The sequence below is a fragment of the Rhineura floridana genome, chromosome 4 (genome assembly GCF_030035675.1).
Source record: "Rhineura floridana isolate rRhiFlo1 chromosome 4, rRhiFlo1.hap2, whole genome shotgun sequence".
NCBI classification, from domain to species: domain Eukaryota; kingdom Metazoa; phylum Chordata; class Lepidosauria; order Squamata; family Rhineuridae; genus Rhineura; species Rhineura floridana.
This window is the reverse complement of record NC_084483.1, coordinates 208,697,542-208,721,382: the sequence shown is the minus strand read 5'-3', so window position 1 is coordinate 208,721,382 and position 23,841 is coordinate 208,697,542. Positions and strand designations below refer to the sequence as shown.

The 23,841-nt window shown below is 45.1% G+C and overlaps 1 protein-coding gene across 1 annotated transcript in view; it reads right to left on the bottom strand.

Annotated features, from left to right (window-relative positions):
- SCARA5 (scavenger receptor class A member 5) overlaps positions 1–23,841 on the bottom strand; it is a 123,967-nt gene that overhangs the window by 82,841 nt on the left and 17,285 nt on the right. The window contains 1 exon segment of the mRNA XM_061626142.1: positions 6,660–6,788. Coding sequence (XP_061482126.1) covers positions 6,660–6,788 — 129 coding nt within the window.

The window sequence follows — 23,841 nt, the reverse complement described above, 5'->3', positions numbered from 1 at the left end:
ATCAAACCAGTGGCCCATCTAGTCCAGCATCCTGTTCTCAAGTGGCCAACCAGGTGCACATTATGGGAAGCCCACAAGCAGGACCTGTCTCTTCCTCACCTTTTCTAATATTCCTTTTGAGGTGTGGTGACCAGGACTGTCCACAGTCTTCCAAGTATGGCCACCCCATAGATCTGAGGAAAGGCATTGTGATATTGGCACAACAGCAACTTTCCCCATTTGTGATTCCCAGCAACTGGCATTCAGAAGGATACTGCCTGCAACAGCAGATGGAAAATGCGACCATCATTCATCTCTGCATGGCAGGAAAAGATGCACTGCTTCCATGGCAATCCCAGAGTCAAAGTAAACTCAGTAGACAGTACTGTATGAGGTGGACCAAATGGTCAAGAGGTACTGCTGTAAGCAAGAGAGCTCCACTTTTAATTCTGCAGATTTAAATAGCAAGCCAAAATAAGGTCAGTGTAATTAGTCGATGAGTCATCACCCTTTTCCTCCTCTAGGAATAGCTTTTTATTCCAGGCACATTCCAGTTCCATCCTCCACCCAGAGAGAAGGTCTTCTGGCGGTGGGCGGGCAGGAGGATGTTTGCATATATAATCCCCATCCACCTTCTGCAAGGACAAAGGTCCAGGATCCATCCATCCATTTTAACAATCACCATTTTTTTTCCATTTGGGGAAAAATAAACAAACATTTGACATTACAGCAGCTCCTCCTTGCAAAAAAAATGCCTTCATTCTGATCATGATCAGATGTAGCAAAAATGGGTTTTGACTAGAACAAGGCAAAAAAACCAAACCTTTCCACTCCTCTTGCCAAATGACTGTTGCCACATATGAAATCTTGTAGATATATCCCAAGATATCAAAAAGGTTCCCCTCCCTCCATGACCATGAGTTTTTACTAGCAGAGGTTTTTTTTATAAAAAGAATGTAGATGTGTCCAATTCATCAGACACGCAAGGGGATTTGGTGAATGAAGCATATCAAAGGCTAATGTTTCAAACTGAACATCTCAGCAGAAGATCATGTCCCAATGTGGAGGGGGAGATGCCAGATTTCTTTCAATGCTTCTTTACTTCTACATATCAAAAAGTTTGCAAAGGCTTCTGCGTGGAAATGGACATCAGTTTATAAACTAATCTGGAAGTAATTCCTGGCTAATCACAAAGGCCACCAAAAGGTATATTTGTTACTTTCTGAGTTTGTCACATTTGCCTCCAAGGCTGTGTATGTATTACTGGCTTAAAATACAGCTAGGGCATTCTTTTTCTCAATTCAGATTGAAGCTGGTTTGCGTCAGAATGCATAAAAACTCAGTATTTCACAAGAAATGGTGGGATAGATACAGGATAGCTATGGATTGTGGCTATTGTTGTGTGTACACTGCTTCCCAAACCAGTGGTGAGAATGCACTGGATTCAGAGTCAATGGAAGTGTGTATACACAGTCTAAGTGTGAGGTTGACTTAGGCTGTGAACTAGGAATGGGATCCATTGGCCGGTGCCTGTTCAAAAGCACCCCCTTGACCTGACAGGGTTCTATCTTCTCCCCCAGACTCTTGTAACATCTGCATAAAACTCATTTATTCTGTATCTGCTAGCAGCTGCTTTCAGTAATCTGTTTTTTTTGGCTTGGAAAAATATTAAAATTTTTAAAGGAAATATCAATATTTTGAAGGAAATGCCAATATTTCCTTTTAAAATATCGATATTTTGAAGGATTTATCAATATTTTCAAAGGGAATATTGATAATCATTCTTACAATTTATGCTTTAGAGGCGGATTTAAAAAAAAATAAAGGTAGTTTTCAATAATAGCCGTGGAAATTCGCTACATTAAAATCCAATCCTCAGCATTTTTTTTGGAATAAGCAAATTAATGAGAAATTTGGTACCAAATCCAAATTGGACGGAATTCTAGTCCTACACTAGTCACCAGAGCAAAGCATTTCCATTAGCCACACCTGGAGAGGGAATGGGTCGATCTGCCGATCAGTTGTGAAATCTCTTTAAAGCATTTAAAAAAAAATGCACTCAAGCTGCTCCCAGCAGGTTTTACAGTAAAAAGGGATGTGGTTTGATGAACATTGTGTGCCCCCGTTTTCGGAAGAGAGAGGTGGAGATTCACTGGAACTGGCAGAACAGTGAGTGTGTTTCCAGCCATCATCTCGACTTAAGTGGCATTCATAAGACACAGACTTCAGATAGCTGCAGCTAGAGGAAAGGGATTGCTGTGGCAATCCATTTGGGGATTCTAGCAGGGTTCTATCTTCTCCCCCAGGCTCTTGTAACATCTGCATAAAACCACAGGGAGAGGTCATCCAGCTAGCATGCCAATGACCCCACAACTCGATCTCATTTTCATTTTACACCGGGTGGAAGTACTGAACCAGCCCTTGGAGTCTGGAGGCAGCCTGATTCTGAGTCAGACCCGCAGGCCCATGTAGCCTGGTATTGTCTACACTGACTGGCAATGGCTCTCTGGCAGGACCGGATTAAGCTGAGGAGGGCCCCTAGGGTGATTGGTGTTTGGAGGCCCCTTCTCCTCTTAGGCAATATTTTTCTTGCATGCCATCAACCAAGTTGGCAGCAGAGGCTTCAGCCCCTTAGGGAAACCTCGGCTGCCATCATGATTGATGGCAAACCGCAAAAAACAGCTGAGAAAAAGGTAAGTGACGCGAGGGGATGGCGGGCGGTTCGGAAGCTCTTGTCTCGCGATCCGCAAAGTGCAAACATTTTCTTTTTGTACATAATGAAAAATCTATAATATTTTTTTTTAGCTCATGCACTGGCCCCCAAGAGCTCTGGGCCCCTAGGCTTCAGCCTACTAAGCCTAATGGATAATCCGGCCCTGCTCTCTGGGGTTTCAGACAGGAACATCTCTGAGCCCCCTTGGAGATGCTCTTGGGGACTGAACCTTCACTCTGCCACTGAGCTCCATCGCTTACCCCCAGTTGGGGATGGTCTGGATGAGGGTCAGCAAACGGAAGCCCCATCCTGACAAGATGGAGGTACTGAGAGTGGACGGTTGATCTGCCCAGAGAGGTGGAATTCAGCCGGTTCTAGAAGGGGGTTCCCTCCCTCGCAGTCTGGAGTGAGCAGCTGGCCCATTGGTCCCGCTCTGTTGCAGCAGGCCCAACTCTGCCAGCCAGCCTGCCTCTGTGGCAGAGGGTGCCGTCCGTTCTCCAACAGTTTCTTGGGTCTCAACATTTGCAGTGGGAGGAGGGCAGTGTCTTCTCCTTGAGGGCTTTTGCTGTTATTGCTGCAGGAAAGGATAGCAGCTGCAACTCTGCCGGTAAACACACCATATTACATCCTCTACAACGGCCTGGACATTGTGTGTTGTTGTTCTGGGGCACTGCATGGCAGGCGGTGGGGAAGAAGAAGGAATGGCAGCCCCCCCCCCCCAAATAATTGCTGGTGCATATTCACAGAAAATTCTGCAAAGCAGACTTCTTGTCCTCAGGGGCTGGGGAGGAGAAAAAGGGAAATTGAGAAATTTCCTCAGAAAGATGCCCCCTCAGAAATTCTGGCTCAGCTCTACACTCAGTGATTCAAACTGTCAGGCCTGACATCAGCCACAAGCCCATTGCTGGTATATGTTGGCCTCAGCTGATGGCTGACTATGCTGATGGATTGACCAAAGAGTTTTACATGCCGGCCTCAGCCTTGCTATGGTTTACATCAATAAAATATAAAGCAGTAAAACAGAATGAAAATCAGGTATAATTAAACCCTTTCTGCCTCCAACACACACAAACAAGGGCAGGAAATGACAGCATCAAATTATTCATCAATCCATAAAAACCCGGCTGCAAAACCCCTGATAATCCTGCATCCCATCCCTCTTCCAAAAGCCTGGCAAAAGAGGTACAACTTGACCTGTATTTCTAAAAGAGTGTCAAGCGGAGGTCAGTTGCCCCTTAGTGGGGAGGGAATTCCATAGACGCGATGCTGCCACCAAAAAGGCCCTTCCCTGCACCCCCGTGCTATGTACATCACCCTGGCGGGGGAGACCCTCACCCACAGATCTCGAGGCATGCTGTTTGGGCTCGCCTCCCTCATCCTGCCTTGCTAAACACCAATGACACAGCAAGGTAGAGGTGGGGAGGGGAAAGGCTGCATTGTGCTGGCGCTGCAGTGCGTATTCTGGATACTGTTTGGGCTCACCTGTGGTGGTGGCATGTTTGCCAAACATTTGGCTGCCACCTCTCGTAACACAACATGGACATGAACAGACACACACACACGGATCTCTCTGGCACAGCCTTCGGAGGGAGTCATCAGGGACGAAACAAAAGCTAGGACCGTGTGGGTGGATTTCTAGTTGGGCTACGCCTCACATGCAGCCTTCAGCCTTCCAGACGTTCTGGTGCCGTGATCTGTCCTCCCAGCAGAGAAGCAAGCCGTGCAGTGTAGCCCTTCCAGGCATTCTGGGAACGTGCTGTGGTGGCCGCTGTCCAAGCCACAAGCCTGGCGACGGAGCCCAAAGTCTCCTTGGGACGCTTCGTGGCCACCCACTAAACCTTGCTTGGCTCATTATGCTGAGGATTGGGTTTGACACGTCTGCCCCTGGCCAACAATTACTCATGGAGCATTTGTTTTATGGCTTCATCTTCCCATGGCTACACCCAACAGACTGGGTGGTGGTGGCATTAGCAAGCACACAAGGTGGTGGACATCGGCCAATGCGGCGGTGGGGGAGAAGGAATTAGGTGCATGCAGAGGGAAATGTTTGGAAACAAAACAGCCAGGGACTGAGATCCAGAAAGATCTAGTGCTAGTGATGCTGACAGCTGGAAGCTTAACGCAAACACACAGAGACACAAAGACACCCTTCAGTTCCTAACGGGGATGGACCCTATTCTCTGCTCTCAGTCTCTTGTAAAACAACTGTCCCTATTTTTGCTTTTTAGAGATGCCTAGTTGAATTTTGTTTATTTATTTATTATTTAATTTATATGCCGTCCCTCCTCCCAGCAGGAGCCCATGTTCTAGCATGACTTGCTGTTGTTGTTCTTATGTGCCTTCAAGTCGATTACGACTTACGGCAACCTTATGAATCAGCGACCTCCAAGAGCATCTGTCGTGAACCACCCTGCTCAGATCTTGTAAGTTCAGGTCTGTGGCTTCCTTTAGGGAATCAATCCATCTCTTGTTTGGCCTTCCTCTTTTTCTACTCCCTTCTGTTTTCCCCAGCATTATTGTCTTTTCTAGTGAATCATGTCTTCTCATGATGTGTCCAAAGTATGATGACCTCAGTTCCATCATTTTAGCTTCTAGTGACAGTTCTGGTTTAATTTGTTCTAACACCCAATTATCTGTCTTTTTCGCAGTCCATGGTATGTGCAAAGCTCTCCTCCAGCACCACATTTCAACCCTAACCCTAACACATTTCAAATGAGTTGATTTTTCTCTTATCCACTTTTTTCACTGACTTTCTAGTGCTGTCGTTCTTCAGGGTTCTGTTTTCTCTCCAGGCTCCACAGAAGTTAAATCTCGTCGGATGGGACCGATGCACCTTGTCACGGGAAGTTTAGGGAGATAGGAAAGCTGCCTTACACCGAGTCAGACCATTGGTCCATCTGTGCCAGTGTGGTCTCAAGTGGCTGGTGGCAGCTCTCTGGGATTTCAGATCGGGGTCTCCCCTGGGTCAGCTGTCCCTGGGGATGCCAAGGACTGGACCTGGGACCCTCTGAATGCAAAGCCAGCACTCTTCCACCCTGAGCCAAGGCCCTTCCCCTCAGCATGTTTCCTTGGAACTTAGTTTTTACTGAGTCAGACAGATTGGTTCATTGAGCTCAGAACTGCCTGCACTGGCTGGCAGCGGCTCTCCAGGGTTTCAGGACGAGCAGAGTCTTTCCTAGCCCTACCTGGAGATGCCATTGAGGGATTGAAGCTGGGACCTTCTGCAGGTGAAGCAGGTGTTCTGCTGCTGAGCTACAGCCCTTGCTCAGGCCATTTCATTTGTCAACCAGAAGAAATAGGCTAGACTTCCACAATGTAACCGCTGCCAGTCAGTGTAGATGATACTGGGCTAGATAGACCAACAGCCAGACTCACAGTCTAAGGCAGCTTCTGATGTCTCTGTTACCAACATGAGGGTAGGTGGTTCCTGTCCGCTTGAATTCCAACAGTCCAGCTTTCAGTACTGATCTGTCACTTTTTTGTCCCTGATGGTGTGTGCCACTGCCGATTTACGTTTCTTTTTTTTTCCAGCAAAAAAATAGAAAATAAAAAATGGTGTAAGATACTGTTGGAGGTTGCTGATTCATAGGATTGCCACAAGTTGTAATCGACTTGAAGGCAAATAACAATTGCTAACAGAAATGTTGATGAAAATGCTTATGCTGTAGGCACTTGTTCCACTGAGTTATGCTGAGAATGAATCAGCCTAGAGAAAAGCTGATTACAACGACAATAATGTAAAATTCAGAGCAGATTTTTTTTTAAAAAAGTGCCGATGATAGCCACGACCCGCTGAAAGAAATCAATGCTGGTCAGAAAACAAAGTGGATTGTCGTATTATGTCAAAATCTGGTAATAAATGATTTAGTGAATATTCTCCCCCGCTCCTAACCAACATGTCCTTATTTTCACCTGTGAAAGGTGCAAGGGGCAGGATTTTCCCCTCTAGTGCAGCCATGGTCCTTACCTGCAAGAATGAAAACTCCCACAAGGATCAGGCACACCAGCAAGTAGAGTCCGGCCACGGCGTATCTGAGAGCAGCCAAGGACCCAAGGTGGCCACAGGGCCCCAATGACTTCTTCCTATTGCCTGGACCTGGAAGAACAAAAAAGGGCTGGTTGCCACGATGTAGGCTGGTTGCTTCTGTATTTAAATCATCAACGACATTATCAGACTGAGATGCTGTTGGTGCGGGGTTTCTCTGATCAGGTGGTGGATATATACCCTGTCCTGGACGGGGTTACACTCCCCCTAAAGGAGCAGGTTCGTAGTCTGGGAGTTCTTTTAGATCCTTCCCTGTCACTGTAGGCTCAAGTAGCCTCGGTGGCACGGAATGCTTTCTACCATCTTCGGTTGGTAGCCCAGCTACGTCCCTATCTGAGGAGGGAGGACCTCACATCAGTTGTACATGCTCTGGTAACCTCGCAATTGGACTACTGCAATGCGCTCTACGTAGGGCTGCCTCTGAAGTCAGTCCGGAAGCTACAGCTGGTGCAAAACGCGGCGGCCAGATTGATAACGAGGACCAAATGGTCTGAACACATAACACCCGTTCTGGCTCGCCTGCACTGGCTTCCAATTTGCTTCCGGGCCAGATTCAAAGTGCTGGTTTTGACCTACTAGCTATTGCTAGTCGGGCGGTATATAAATTTAATAAATAAATAAAATAAAATAAATAAATATATGGCGCGGGACCACAATACCTGTTGGAACGCCTCTCCCAATAAGAACCTGCCCGGACACTGCGTTCTTCATCGAAGGCCCTCCTCCGAGCTCCGACTCATAGAGAAGCTCTGAGGGTGGTAACAAGAACCAGGGCCTTCTCAGTGGTGGCCCCCGAATTGTGGAACAGTCTCCCCGATGAGGTGCGCTTTGCACCGACACTGTTATCCTTTCGGCGCCAAGTTAAAACCTTCCTCTTTTCCAAGGCTTTTAATTTAATTTAATTTAGTTTTAAAACCTGCTGTAATTGTTTTTAGATTTTTTATCTTTTGTATTTTTCGTTGTATGTTATTGGATTTTATTGTATATACCTGTTTGCTTTCTTGTTCACCGCCCAGAGAGCTATGCTAGGCGGGCGGTATAGAAATTTAATAAATAAATAAATAAATAAATAAGCTCATCGCTTTTTACAAAACATCTCAAAGCAACTTACAAAATGTTAAAATACAGACCAAGTTATCAAGCATTTAAAACCCGTACACAGAATAAAACACAGGAAAAATAAAAGTGTCCATCCATCTTCAAGAATAAAAATGGATGCCTCCTACCCCACTCAAAGGTGGGCACCATACAAGGCCAGAATCATCCTACATTATGATTAAATTAAGATCCAAATGCCTGGGTGAACAGGAATATAGGGACGTAGGAAGAAAGCTGCCTTATACTGAGTCAGGCCGTTGGCCCATCTAATCTCAGTAATGTCCACTCTGACTGACAGCAGCTGCCCAGGGTTTCAGGCAGGAGTCTCTCCCAGCCCTGCCTGGAGAGGCTGGGGACTGAACCTGGGACCTGCTGCATGCAAAGCAAGCGCTCTACCACTGAGCCCTTCCCCAAATGTTTCTGCCTCTTGCCTATAAGCTGACAATGTTTCCGCCAGGTGAGTTTCCCTGGGAAGAGCATTCCATAATTATTCCGTAATATTATTTGGCAGGTGGTCCCCCTATTCAGAGTGAGGAAAAGGTGGGTCTGGATCCCAGTAGCTAGACCAGCCCTTCCGCAACCTGGTGCCCTCTAGATGTTTTGGATGATGCTTCCCATCAAACGCAGGCATTATGGCCAAAGATCAAGGATGATGGGAGTTATAGTCCAAAATAGCTGTGGGGGCACCAGGATGTGGAAGACAGCTCTAGACCTTTGGGCAAAGGCAAAACAACTTTGCTTACAAAAAAGAGCATTTAACAAGAGCTCTTGCAAAACAGGCTTCTTTAAAAAAAATATGTGGCCTGAGGAATTTCTCACAATTTTTTTGCCAATAGGAAGAATCTCATGTATTGCTCCTGAGCCAAGGTTTGCCTTAGAATGCTGTACACAGGCCACATCAACTTTAAAAATAAACTAAAGAAAGGGGGAGATGAGCTTGGAACAGCTTGTGAAGGCATCCAAACCCGCAGAGACAATGCTCACAAGTAATAATTTTCAGGACTTTGTCGTTTGGAGGCAAGCAACTTTCTGCAGTGTAGCAACTTCAAAATGCATCACAGAGAGGAACTTGCCCACATAGAGTAATGGTTAGAGTTGTTGGAATGTATGAGGTTCAACTCCAACTTGGTGGGTTGAGGCTGCATGGGGTTAAGAAGGGTAGCTAGAGAGAGCTAGACCTCTTGCTGGTTGAGGCTATACCTATCCCTTTGATCCTCTGCCGTCTCTTCCCTTCCTGCTAGACTGATAAGCAAAGGAATGTTGAATCCCAGTTCCTTCCCGCCTCTCTCTGTGTTCTCTTTCTCTCGAGAGGGGAGCAGACATCTTCTCTTTGTCTCTCCTCTCAGCCAGGATGAGGGCGAGTACTGGGACCAGTGCTTGCTTCTCCAACATAGCCAGTTAGCTAGATATAGAACTCTTTCCTATCAAGCATGTACTTCCAGAATAAAGTAGTTGTTTCTTGTTTTAAAGCTTAAAGTCTCTCTCTGACTAATTTGCAGGGAAGGTAGAATCTTAGCAAAGATTCATACACACGCACTAAGCTCGCTCAATACTCTCTGCTCTGCAGCGCTACGCAACTTTGCTACGCATCTCAGTAGAGAGCAATTCCGACAAGAGTGTCAGACTAGGACCTGGGAGACCTGGGTTCAAATGCCCTCTCGGCCCTGAAGCTCACAGTGATCTCTCAGCCTAACCTACCTCGCAGAGTTGTTGTGAGGATAAAGGGGGGGCAATGTACATTGCTTTGAGACTCCGCCTGTCCTCCAAGGAAATAAATGAAAGGCATATATACACCACCACCAGATGGCTCAGGCTTTGAGAAAGCAGAGAGGGAAGGGGATGCATGGGGGGTAGCCTTTATTAGCTCCTGTGCCCCTCCTTCCCTCTCAGTCCCATGCCCTTACTGATGGCAGGCAGCACATTGCGGGAGCATCTCACAGGGAGAGAGGAGAGGAACACCAGATCTGTGGGGGCACCCAGAGATGCAGGAAGATCTATTGAAAGAGGGCAGGGAGAGGTTGCACACTCCACCTTCACATCCGTTCACACACCCAAATGGGGGTCAGTTTTGGTTTCTCCTTGTCTTCTATTTCCACCCTTCAGTGCTGCTTGTCCCATTTGCACAACAGCTTGTGATTTTTTTTAGGTCCTCACAGATTTTCTTCAGCATTTTATTTCTTTCTTCCCTTAATGTACACACTTTGCAAGCATTTTCCCCGATATAATATCTTTTTTGTAGGTTATTTTCACTAATATCTGCATTTTTGGCACACTGTCTCCCAAAATGCACATTTTTGTCCCTGTGTTTTTCGACTGGAGAATGGCAGCACAACTTTTGGAGAATGGCTGCTTTTGAAAGGGAGTTGTGTTTCAGCGAGCCAGTGTGGTGTAGTGCTTAGGGTGTTGGACTACGACCTGGAAGACCAGGGTTCGAATCCCCACACAGCCATGAAGCTGACTGAGTGACCTTGGGCCAGTCACTGCCTCTCAGCCTCAGAGGAAGGCAATGGTAAACCCCCTCTCCATACCGCTTACCATGAAAACCCTATTTGTAGGGTTGCCATAAGTCGGGATCGACTTGAAGGCAGTCCATTTCCATTTTCAAGCATGATTGCAAGGGAGTAAATCCCACTGAACTCAATAAGTATGCAAATGATCAAACCTGCCCTCCCCTCCTCCTATACCTTCCCTGCCCATCCACCAGGTCAGTGTTGGACTACGACCTGGGAGACCAGGGTTCGAATCCCCACACAGCCATGAAGCTCACTGGGTGACCTTGGGCCAGTCACTGCCTCTCAGCCTCAGAGGGGGGCAATGGTAAACCACCTCTGAATACCGCTGACCATGAAAACCCTCTTCATAGAGTCACCCATAAGTCGGGATTGACTTGAAGGCAGTCTATTTCCATTTTGCGTTTCCGCTCATGTTTTGTTTTAGGAAGTATGAATTAAGTGGGTTTGCAGGAAAATGCCAACTGAACCAAATTTCTGCCCCATCCTTGCCCTCAAACCTATCAGCAACCAACAGCTAGGGAAGGGGAAGAGAATAGATTCAGTTTGCATTTAAAGGCAAACTGGCTTAATTCGCAGTTTCCAAAACAAGGCGTGAGCTGAAACAGCCATCCATCGAGGTTCCCACTTCTCCGAATTTCGCAATCCAGTTCTCCAGCCAAGCAGTGTGTGCAAAAACGCATATATGGGGGTCAAGGGTGCACAGAAATGTGTATGTTAGTAAAAATTATTTATTTATTTATTTATTTAATTATTTATTGTGCTTTTAGACCGCCCTTTAGCAACAAGCTCTCAGGGCGGTGTACAACAGAATAAAACCACATTAAAATACAGGTGAGAGTGGATACAATACAACTATAAAAACATTTTAAAAGCAAGATTAAGACAAAAATTAAAATAAAATTACAATTACAATAGATTTAAAATGAAAATTAAGTTAAAATTAAAATTAAAATGCCTGGGCAAAGAGGTAGGTCTTTACCTGGTGCCGAAAAGATAACAAAGAAGGCGCCAGGCGTATCTCGTCAGGGAGGGCGTTCCATAATTCAGGGGCCACCACTGAGAAGGCCCTGGATCTAGTTATTACTCTCCGGGCCTCCCTATGAGTTGGGACCCGGAGAAGGGCCTTCGACGTTGAGCGTAGCGAACGGGTAGGTACATAGCAGGAGAGGCGTTCCACCAGGTATTGCGGTCCGATGCCGTTAAGGGCTTTATAGGTAAGAACCAACACTTTGAATCTGGCCCGGAAACATATTGGTAGCCAGTGCAGTTGGGCCAGGACAGGTGTTATATGGTCAGATTTTTTAGTCCAAGTAAGAACTCTGGCCGCAGCATTCTGCACCAGCTGAAGTTTCCGAACCACCTTCAAAGGTAACCCTACGTAGAGTGCATTACAGTAGTCCAATCTAGAGGTTACCAGAGCACACAAAATTATAACACACAAAATTGCATTAGGGGAAATTGCTTTGCAGAATTATGCATATTAAGAGAAATTCACACTAAAATGCTGATGAAGTTTAATAAGGAGGACTTTTAAAAAATTGCAACCTGATGTGGAAATGTGGAAAACTGAGTTGAAAATATGAAAAATGAGAAATTCTGAAATGGACAGATTCTCCCATCCCAACCAGCAGCCTAAGATCAGGATGCTACTGTTAACACCCTGACCGTACATTATGTCAGGAGCTGAACATATTCCCAGATTTGACACTGGTATTTTTAGTCCCAATGTTGTACAACAGAGTCACAATGCAGTTTGACAGGGGTGTGAATGGGACAGAGGAGAGGAACAGGCAGCCCTGACTTCATGCCCACAGCCTTGGTGCTATTGGCCAATGAGACACACATGGCATTTCAGCTGCAATGCTGTCATATGCCCGTTTATGGGACTCGGGTGCCAAGTGGCTTTGACCTGTGGAGTGTCATTGGCTAATCTGCAAGATACGTTTAGAATGCAGTCCCCCCTCCAAACACATACCCTACCCATGACTCAGACAAGCTGAAACTACACGTCCAGAACAAATGTTCTGATGTCTTCCGTAACTACTTTCCATCTCAGACAATCAATGTGCTCCGGCCAGTGCTGAACCAAATGTTCTCTAGGGTTTCTTTCCCATCTCAGATATTGTACTAGGGGAGCTGAAATGTTCCATCTTCACCAACAAGGACAACATAGAGTTTCTTAGCGATTCACAACTATGCACGCAACATCTATGGATTCCCCATCATTTCTACTGCTGCTCCTTGAAGCACCATTTCCCCCTTTATTTCATGACTCCTCAAGTGATCAGGGATCATATACAGAAAGGTTGATGTCAGAACAGTATGTAACCAATCAGATTCACTTATGTGACAGGTGACATTAAGGCAAATGAAGTCCATTAGAGTGAGGGCAGTGCTTCTCACACTGGGTGACATGGATGATCCTAGCTAAACAGGGATCATTCACATAGTTAATTTCCGTTTAGAAATGTTCCATGAAAAATCTCCAAAAGGGTGGAGAGTCATTCTGATGATGCACTCCAGAAAACTGTCTCCTCATCATTTTGTCTCAGTAGAGTTTCTAGTTTCTAATATGCTGGGAAGTCTCTTTGAAAAGCCAACCAGAGACTGACTTGCTACCCTGCAGGCAACACAGAGGGAAGAGCTGTTTCTTTGCCCATTTCCAAATTCACCTCTACAGCTGCTATTCTGACCATCTGGCAGCTACAGAGGGATTGTCCCAGAGGGCACATTTTCACTTCATTTGGCAACCTCTGGACCCAGGCTGAACTCCTGACTTAGTTACTGCTGCCTGTTTGTCAAAACACAACCTGGATCTACTGCTGTGCTGGGCCCAAAACCTAATCACGAAAAGTGGGGGGGGTCTTCTTGCCTACAGAAGGGCTTGTCCACCCCTGTCCAAGACCAGCTCTGTCCTCCACTGGCACAATGTCCTTGCAACCACAATGAGAGGAAGCACAGGATCTCCTAAGCCTCAGTCTGCTTATCCTGGACAAGGAGTCCAGCTGCATTTGACATATTCCTACCCTGGATAGATTAAAACTCAGGGGAAAAATGACCTCACAGTTTAGGGGATATTAGGAACTAAATTATAGTCACCAAAGACATGGACTGGAAATAAATCTTTGGTCCAGGGGAACAAAGGGTATTGCTGTTTCTGAACTAAATTTGGCGTGGGCTTGCAAGATCTGCTTTCTTCTCCCCTCTGCCTTCCAGGATCCTCAGATCTACCAGCCAGAGCCAGGTGCAAAAGGCATACATTTAGAATTAAAGAACAGGGCATCTCAGGGCGTGTTCCAAGTCTAGGATTTGTTTCTGGTAGAAACCATTCCAACTCATCATCACTTCCCACCTAAGTCCTTCCTGGTTAGCAATCTTCATTTCAGTATTTATCTGGGAAAAGTCATTGTCTTGTTGCTATAGTTAAATAATTGGGAGCCAGAAACCCTTGCAGATCTATAGCCAATCACCCAGGGATCTACCAGTAGATCCCAATGTACAACCTGCCCACCAACATACAGCACTTTTTCAGCTTTCATCTAAAAACAATTAGGGAAGGAGTGGGACAGTTGTCACCGGCCTCACCCCTACTGACAGGATGTATGTTTAGCATAATGTTTGAAAGCACCTCAACACATCACACCGTGTATATGCATAGGCTCTGGGTGCATGATTGGGGACCCCCTCCTTTTTATTTATTTATTTATTGGATTTATTAGTCGCCCGTCTGGCTGGTTGTCCAGCCGCTCTGGGCGACGTACAGAATAAAATCATACAAATACTGGCATGCGCAAGTCCTGTGCATAGGGGGCATGGCCCATGGGCACAATTCCACAGTGTGCCCTCAGACAGATGTCTGAACGGCATTCATCATTCTAAAAGCAGACGTGATTGCTAGTGATGAGGGTGACGTCCGCATGTAAAGGTGAACCTATCTCATTCATGGTTTCAAAAACAATACGTAAACCAAAAACACAACCACCATTTAAAATTCCACTGTTCTCCAGAATTCCCAATGTAGTTGTCCAGCCAAGGAACGTACACAAAACTGCAGATAGTACGATAAAGTGTGCATGAAAATACATATATTCAGGAAAACTAGCATACAAAAAGAATGCATTAGATTAGGGGAAATTGCTTTGCAAAAATTGGTATATTAGACGAAACGAATGCAGAAACGTTGATGAATTTTCATGAGGACATTTTTTTAAAAAAATTGCTAAATGTGAAGAACTGAACTTAAGACTGGAAGAATAAACTGATGAGAGCAATCAAAGCTGACAGATTCATCCATATCTAATGACTGCCCATCTCTTCCTCTCAGGAGGTAGTAGATCTCCTTAATAAAGTCCAGGTTTCTTTTGTCAGTCTGCAGCCTTGGCCACCTACATTTCTACAAGTTAGGAGCTGACAACATGCGTCGAAGAGAATGAGGGGTGGGACACCTGTAAGCATCATCCATGCACACCCAGCCCTGGTCACACAGAGGTTGCATCATGCCCAAGCTTTAACAAATGTCATGTATTAAGATGGTTTAGTGGGCGCTTTTACATGATATAATGTTCAATGGTGGTAGAAACGAAATAAATAGAATAAAGTGAGATGACACGCACATAGGATTTGTTCATATTCTAATCCAGAACATTTACAGTAGACTCCACATGGCACTGTAAGCATGTACTGAAAGCACCACAGAGAGCATGTGTGCATGGTTTTTTTAAATAGATACCTAAAATAACATAACATTTCATTAAAATGATATAGCTTGGTCCTAAGGAGAATGAGGTGTGCCTAACTCTATACAGGATTGAGCTGCCAATCTTCAAAGCAAGCATGCTGTTTCTCTGTGTGTGGGTGTGTGTGTCTGTGGTTGAAGGCCCTAGCCACGATTTGACTCATCCCATTTAAAATCAAACCTTTTAAAACCGGACAAGTTTCTGGGATGTTTTCTTCTGGTGGGGGGTGCAAAGGTGGTGGGTGTAGCCAGGGCAGGAGCTGCCTTTGGCCAGCTGAGCCCATTTCCACGGAGATCAGAGCTGGCCACAGTGGCCTATGGCTTAGCTACATCCAGGTTGTATTCTTTCACTGTGGTCTGCTTGGGCTCAAGCTTCATTTATTTAAATAAATGTGGTCCAGAAACCAGAATGCAGCTGCAAGAATGTTGGTGGAGCACTGGTCCATGGGATCATATGTCACTGATCCTGGACCTGCATCAGGCTCTTACCACCAAGACTAGCCCCCTTGCCAGTGAATGCATATGGTCAAGGCTTCTTGTTTTCCCCTTCCCCTGTATCTGCATAGAGTCCTTGTATGTCGAACGTTAGTTCACCTAAGCTCACAGGTTATCAACAGCAGTCGTCTAGTGCAGGGGGAAGACAGAGGAGACCCCACTCAAGAATTTGTTCATCTTGGCGGTACCAGAAATTTTCTATTGGAGAGTCAGACTTCAGACAGCAGAACAGTCTTTATAATATATGCTATATATTCATATCTTGCACACTACAACTAATAAAATGCATTCTAGGTGGCCTTAGCCAAAATTGCACAAACAGAAAACAGAAAAATAGAAATATATATATCAGCATAAGACAAATAGCTGGGTATCCATTTAACATCAAAGAAAAAGACTCTGAAGGCACATCTTAGTTAAAACAAGTTACAATAGTTGAAGGACAGAGTTAAACTCTAAGATATCACAGAACCAAAGTACAAAGTACATGGAAATACGTGTCACAATACATCACCCATCAGATGTCATGGATGGATGGAATAGATGGATGGTTCTCTTCTGCTTTCTCCGATCTCCCTACTCTAGCAGAGCTGAGGGGCTCTGAGTGCTATCAGACCTGGCTTTTTGTACACTTTCTTTTCTAAGGGGAGGCGTGTTCCCATGGTCTTATCTGCTTTTTGCTACTTCCCATTAAGGATGGGGTTCACTCTTTGGTTCTGGTCCGTGTTTTGGTTTTCGCAACTGACTGGTGGTGCTGATCCACAACATTCCCCCTCATTTTTTCCCTATCTCTGATCCGCTTGTAATAGCTAACGAAATTGCTAATGCTGTTGGCAAACTTTCTACTGGTGGTCTCTTGGTTTTCTGTTGAAATTCAAATTAGGCAGATCATTGCCTGTCAGTTCTGCCTCTTGCCTCAGGTTACTGTGGTGCTGACCAAAGATGTTAACGGCGATTGTTATCACCTCATTGAGACAGAACTTCAAAGGAATACACATTGCAGCACTTCAGAGCAAAGCTGTTTATGGTAATAACAATGTCAAATTAGGCACGGATTTGTTTTTTAAAAAGCCGGTGTCACTGACAGTCGCAAGCATTAGTCAAACCCGATCCAACGACATATAGGATTTATGGATTCCGACAGAATTCGGTAACAAATCTGAAAATGCCAAAATTCACCCCATCTCTATTTTTCATCAGGCTCTCATCAGATGCTCTTGGTGAGTCTTTTGTTCTCAACTAGTCAGCTTACTTCATATTAACTGTTTACATGACACTCTGGCTGTCTGCCCAGACCTGTTATCTTGTACTGTACTCAACTTCATGAGAAAATAATGCTTTGTCTATTCCAGTTGTTTCTCAGGAAAATTACAGCTTTAGTCAACAGATGGAGGGGAAAGGGTGGGCTGTTTGAAACTACTCCTGTTTTACTGTTTGGCTCTTATGCATGCAGAAGACTTTATAAACTATTTCAATAATTCTTAAGCATCTTCTAAGCAACTCTAAGCATATGTAAATGATTTCAGCACATTATATGCATATTTTAAGCTATTATCTGGGCTTTCCCATTTCAAGGCACAATTCAAAGTGTTGCTGATTACCTTTAAAGCCCTAAATGGCTTAGAGCCAGGATATCTTAGGACAGGAGTCACTAGTGTGGTGCCAGTAGGCACAAGAGCACCCTTAAAGTCTTCCACTGATGCCCACGAAGCCTCTGCCCCCTTGGACATGAGCTGCTGAATGTAGTTACCTTTTTCTTCTACATAGAGATGCAGGAGGAAGTTGGAAGATGGACCTCTTTCCCATTTCCTCTTTCAGCTCTATGTGCTTTTCAAGGCTTAGGTTAATGTGAATGGATCAGACTTTTATCCAGATCCCTTGGAAAAGCAAATTATGTATGTGTGTGCTGTCAGGAGGGAGGGCTAGCTGATCTAGGGGAGGGAGGAGATCGGTGGTCACTTCTGAGCCCATGGTGTTTGTTCAAAAATCCAATGTGCCTATTTATTTATTTATTTATTTAATTGTACTTGTGTACCGCCCCATAGCCGAAGCTCTCTGGGCGGTTTACCGTAACTAAAAACAGATACAATTTAAAACACATCTTTTAAAAAAACAATTTAAAACACAATTTAAAAATTTAAAACAATATAAAACACATGCTAAAATGCCTGGGAGAAGAGGAAAGTCTTGACCTGGTGCTGGAAATATAACAGTGTTGGCGCCAGGCGCACCTCGTCGGCTAAATCATTCCATAATCTGGGGGCCACCACTGAGAAGGCCCTCTCCCTTGTTGCCATCCTCCAAGCTTCCCTTGGAGTAGGCACCCGGAGGAGGGCCTTTGATCTTGAACGTATGTGTCTAAAAAGTGGGGTGGACCACTTCCTTCCATATCATCCTGCCTAAGATGATAAGGAGAGGTTCTTCTCTGTGTCCCTCCCATCTAAGGTGGAAGCACATCTGAGCAGAAGCAAAGAGAGTGGCTGCACCCAGATTATGGGACACCTTGCCATGTGACTGCCCCCCACTCCCTCGCTGTTTTTAATGGTTATTGATGACCATTTCATTCTGGCGAGCCTTTGCTCTATTATGACATGGCAGATCATGAATTTATGTTTAGTTTTTAACTGCTGACCAAGCCTACTCTTTGAATTGAATAAACCTATTAACTTCAGTGGGTCAGTTCTGAGTAGGCCTAGCATGGAATGTTGTTGTTGTTGTTGTTATGTGCCTCCAAGTCGACTGCGACTTATGGCGACCCTATGAATCAGTGACCTCCAAGAGCATCTGTCGTGAACCACCCTGTTCAGATCTTGTAAGTACAGGTTTGCAGCTTCCTTGATGGAATCAATCCATCTCTTGTTTGGCCTTACTCTTTGTCTACTCCCTGCTGTTTTTCCCAGCATTATTGTCTTTTCTAATGAATCATGTCTTCTCATGATGCGTCCAAATTATGATAACCTCAGTTTCATCATTTTAGCTTCTAGTGATAGTTCTGGTTTAATTTGTTCTAACACCCAATTATTTGTCTTTTTTGCAGTCCATGGTATCCGCAAAGCTCTCCTCCAACACCACATTTCCTCCAATAGCATGTTATGAACCACCCTGTTCAGATCTTGTAAGTTCAGGTCTGTGGCTTCCTTTATGGAATCAATCCATCTCTTGTTTGGCCTTCCTCTTTTTCTACTCCCTGCTGTTTTCCCAGCATGATTGTCTTTTATAATGAATCATGTCTTCTCATTATGAGTCCAAAGTATGAAAACCTCAGTTTCATCATTTTAGCTTCTAGTGACAGTTCTGATTTAATTTGTTCTAACACCCAATTATTGGTCTTTTTTGCAGTCCATGGTATCTGCAAAGCTCTCCTCCAACACCACATTTCAAATATGTTGATTTTTCTCTTATTGGCTTTTTTCACTGTCCAACTTTCACATCCATACATGGAATGCCATCCTACAATTTTTAAATGTTGTAAGGCAACCCTGAATGGTCCTTTGCCCCAACAGGGTGGGATAGAAATGTTTTTTAAAAAATAAAAAATGAAAATATTGAGATGAGGAAAATGGCATGGGGGTGGGATAAATAAAAATGTTCCCCACCAGCACTGAGGCACCGACCCAATTCCCACACACTATCTGTCCATTGGGATATGGCTGCTTTCAACGTTGTTTTTTTTTTTGAAAGGCTAGTCTGTCCCTAAGACATCATGATCCTAATTAGTACTGAACTTTCAGTTCCAAAATAAAAAAGGAATCTAATGTTGCTTAAAATTGTATTCCTTCAATTGCAAAGTTCAACACAATGAGCCGGGGATCACCATCCATTTTAGGACCATGGGAACATTTGGATATGTGAGTGGGCACAGGGGCAGCCACCCCCTCTTATCACTTCTCTTCCCCTTCCCTTGATCAGCCCCCCCCCCAAGAGAGACAGGAAGAGGGAAAGTGTGAACACACAGCATTATGGGCCATCTCTGTTTTCCCTATTAGTTTTGGTCCTCTCGAGTTCTTTACGTTAGATATATAATAATATACATTATAAAAAAGTGTATAAAAGGAATTAGAGATGTAGTCTAAAAGGCATGTCTCTAGTTAAAATATACTCTTTCCCTTTTGAATTGTGTTTGCTTTCATTCTGAGGCAATGTTCCTAGTGAAATATCAACATACGATAAGGAGTCCAGGCGTTTGGCCAACAAGTGCCTGACAGAAGCGAGGCAGGTTGAAGCAGCAGAGAACAATATCAGATGTATGGTGTAGGATTAGAACTCACATGCACATTGGGAGATAGAGCTGATAGTTAGTATGGACGAGAGTATGCAAAGTCCATACTGAGACAAGCAAATGCTATAAAAGGCAGAGAGCCAGAGAGATCGGGGTCAGTTGTCTCTGACACAGACCAAAGACAGAAGAGGACATCTGCTCTGAGTGTTGAGATCTACATGCACCATGGAGGAAAATACACCTTTACTGAGGTGATGTATGTGATACCTTGAAATGTAGCATATTAGGGTACATCCCCTATGTTTGTGCTGTTCAGGACTGTTCTGGTATATGGTTGTCCACTTGTAGCTGCTAATAGGTATGTTTGTAATAAATAGAAATCAATAAGAGCTTCCATCGTTGATCTTTCTGTATTTGCATGATACACCCCTAGACCTGAGGAGGCTCTCAGGTGGAACCTCTGCTACTTGGTGTGCCTAGTCAGATCCAACCACTGACAATAACCGTAGGAGTTTAGGTGACCACAAAGTTTGTCATATAAGTGTGTGGAGACAGCCCAAACCTTGTGAACAGATCAGTTTGCAACTATCCAAAATCACAACGCAAAGAGCACACCCTGATGCTGGACTCTTGCTCGTGCCAAGACAAAGGACCTCCTTCATAACAAACAGGCTGTTCCCTTCTGGACTGTTCCTATTCACAGGAACATAGCTCACCACTGGAAATGACCAAAATGAAACTATGTATGTTCTTCATACAAATGTATTTGATAAACTTGCATTCTTGGAAAAACTAACACTTCAAACCCAGCTAGCTAAAGCTTTGATTAAAATGTAGCCCTTCAAGTCCAAGGGTAGCCAACAGGGTGCTCTCCAGCTGTTGTCAGACTCCAGAGCCCATCAGCCTTAGCCAGCACACCCAATGGCCAGATATGATGGGGGTCAGAGTCCAAAAACATCTGGAGGGTGCTATGTTGGATACCTCTGTTCTATTCCACATGGAACAGTCTTCCCCAACTTGATGTTCCCCAGATGTTTTGGAGCTGCGGTCAAAAACATTGGAATGGCACCAGATTGGAGAAGGCTGTTGCATGGCATCCATTCGGCTCTTTTGCCCATAAGAATCCTCCTTCCTGTCATAAATCGATTTGGGATGACCTTCTAAATTATTCAGTTGTTTGTTTAGCTTGATGTCCAACTGATGTGTCACATAAATCCTCGTCGCACTTTTTGCGTCATCACTGCTGCTCCCATTTTCACTGCGTGACCTCTTACTATGTTATTAAACAATTATCAACAAACAGAACCAAACACACTTAAAATAAAGAATGACTTGCGAAACATGAAGCCTGTGGTTTAAATTGTTCTCGTAAACGTAGATTAGATGTATATATAACTTTTGGAAGACTTTTGTATGTGTTCCTTTGCCTTTCAATTTATCAGGGCCAGGCTAACCATAAAGCAAATTGAGGCAGACATCTCAGGCATAGGTGCCAGACTGGGGGGCACCAACCCTCCCTGATGTTCCCTCTGAGACCCCCCCTGGCATTCCCCTCTGTTAGGGGGCAGAGCTGTGTTAGTCAGGTGGTCTGCCCAACTCACTGAGCTAGCCTGCTCCTCACAGGTATGACGGGGGATTGTAGCCCCATTGCCAGAGTTCAGGTTAAGATTTAACCAGCAGTTCAGTCGGCTTCTATATGTGGAATTGGGGAGGTGGTGCCATCTTGTCATTTGCCATAGGCAGTGAAATGCCTTGGGCCAGTCCTGAATTTTATCTTGTAAACCAAATTGTATCCCCCCCCCAGCAGCAATAAACCCCAAACCCCAGTACACATACATGGAACACTATTATAAGAAAAACAATGTCTTTTTATAAAGAAGGAACTGTTTGTGCTCAGAGGGGAACAATCAGAAGATGTCCCTCCTGCAGTGAACATTTGCAGCAGTCCATCGCAGCAGAACATTTGCAGAACACTGAGGCCAATGGCTTGGAGCCTTGATATTTAGCCTTTCATTTTCATATGGTGTTCATGTCAGGGTACAGACAATGGAAGCCACTTTTATCACTTGGCACTTATTTGTTTATTTATGAAGGTGTTTATATCCCATGCTCTCGCAAGGCAGAGCACTTTACAGCAGCAGCGCAGAAACATTTAAAAGCCATACAAAACAACCGTTAAAATGACTGGCTCGGCAAAAATATGTTAAACAGCTGCATAGGCCTGCTGGCACAAAAAAGTCTTTAGAAGATGCCACGCTCCCAGCCTCAGGAGGGGCCCTTCAGGGCCGCAGGGGCCCTTGGCCCACTCGCACTGAGCCTGCATCCAGGCAACAAACATTAGGGATCCAAAGCAGAGCCAGTGAGGGGTGTGCCTTGGGAGAGCTCCGAGGGTCAGATAGCAAGGGCCAGAGGGCCACCCCTGGCCTATGGACAGTCTCTAAGATCAAGGGCAGCAGTGGGACAGGGGAAATATTGATGCACCACAGGAAGCAAAGCATCTCTCAAAGCACTATCACTTCTCTTAGGAAGGCCTGCCTGTCTCCATCTTTACAGCACAAACGTTTCTCACCTCCAAAGGGTTAAGAATTAAGAGGGACGTTCAATGTAAGCAAAGGCAACTGGTTCAAATCACTGCAGCACAGCCAGGCTCTGTAACGATAAAACACTGAGGCCAGGCTTTTGTTGGGAAAGTCCAAGTTGGATCCCTGGAGAAAACACAGTGCTGTAAACGAGGATTTTTTGAGGGGCGGCTAAGCTGTGAGCATCACGTTCACTGCCTCACCCCAGCGTGGGTCAAGTTGTCATTAATTACCGGCATGTTCTTCTTGTCAACTTGCGTCTTTCAGCTTGCCTCACCGGCCAAACAGATGGAAATGGAGGTTTCATAACGAGGACAGTTACCGTATTTTTTCTGACATTAACACTTATATCAGTCCCTTGGGAATTGGCCTGGACCTCCAGAAACAGCCACTCCCTTACTGAGGCCGGCTGCAGCTGTGCGGCAAGCAGGCGTCATTTAGCTCCTCGCTAAATGGCAACAGAAAGGAAAAGGGGAAACAGCGGCTAGATTCCGACATGCAAGTGTGTGTTATGGAAACCCTCCCATTGGTCAACTACCTATTGCAAACCGCACCTGAGTTTTTAGACAGCCTTTGGCTGTGTCCTGCCAGACGCTGAAATGTGATGAGTGGCAAGAGCAGTCTGCGGGGAGGAACGGCACTGTGCATCTGGGTGGTTTGGGCACACCGGCAAGAGTGCCTCATTGGTTCCCCCGGCATGCCTGCACCGCCCTGTCCTTGTCACTGCCCTGCCCACCCCCACACCGTCCTCTTATGCGGCAGCAATGCTGCTGCTCGGAGACCAGGCCTGCGGTGGTGGCTTCCGGTTGCTCCTGCTGGCTGGTATATTCAAGGAGCAGTTTAACCCTAAAGCTTCAGTTTGCTGCAGTGGGGAATAAAAAGCATCTAGTGGCTGTTAAGACTTGCATCTCCCTTGCACAGTGCCCCTCGGTAATGCTACGTAGACAAACTGGCTATGAGGCACCATGATGTCATTGCATTGTGTACAGCAAAAGTGGGCCAGGTTTTTTTTTTTCTGCCAAGGGCTTCATTCCCTCAGAGGAAATCATTCAGGGGCATACACAGGCTGTGGGTTGGACAGAAGGCAAAAGTGAGTGGGGCAACCCCTTGTTTCTTCTTTCCGCTGTTCTTTTCTCTCTTTCTTCCACTCCTCTCTCACTCCTCAAAGAGTGCTTCTCAATGGTTCCTTCTCAAACTGGGGGGAGGTAATGAGCGGGGTACCACAGGGCTCGGTCCTGGGCCCAGAGCTCTTCAACTCTTTTATTAATGACTTGGATGAGGTGGTGCAGAGAATGCTTATCAAATTTGTAGATGATACAAAATTGGGAGGGATCGCTAATACCTTGGAGGACAGAAACAAACTTCAAAGGGATCTTGGTAGGCTGGAGCATTGGGCTGAAAACAACAGAATGAAATTTAGCAGGGATAAGTGCAAAGGAAAAGAAACTAGGAAAAAGTAATGAAA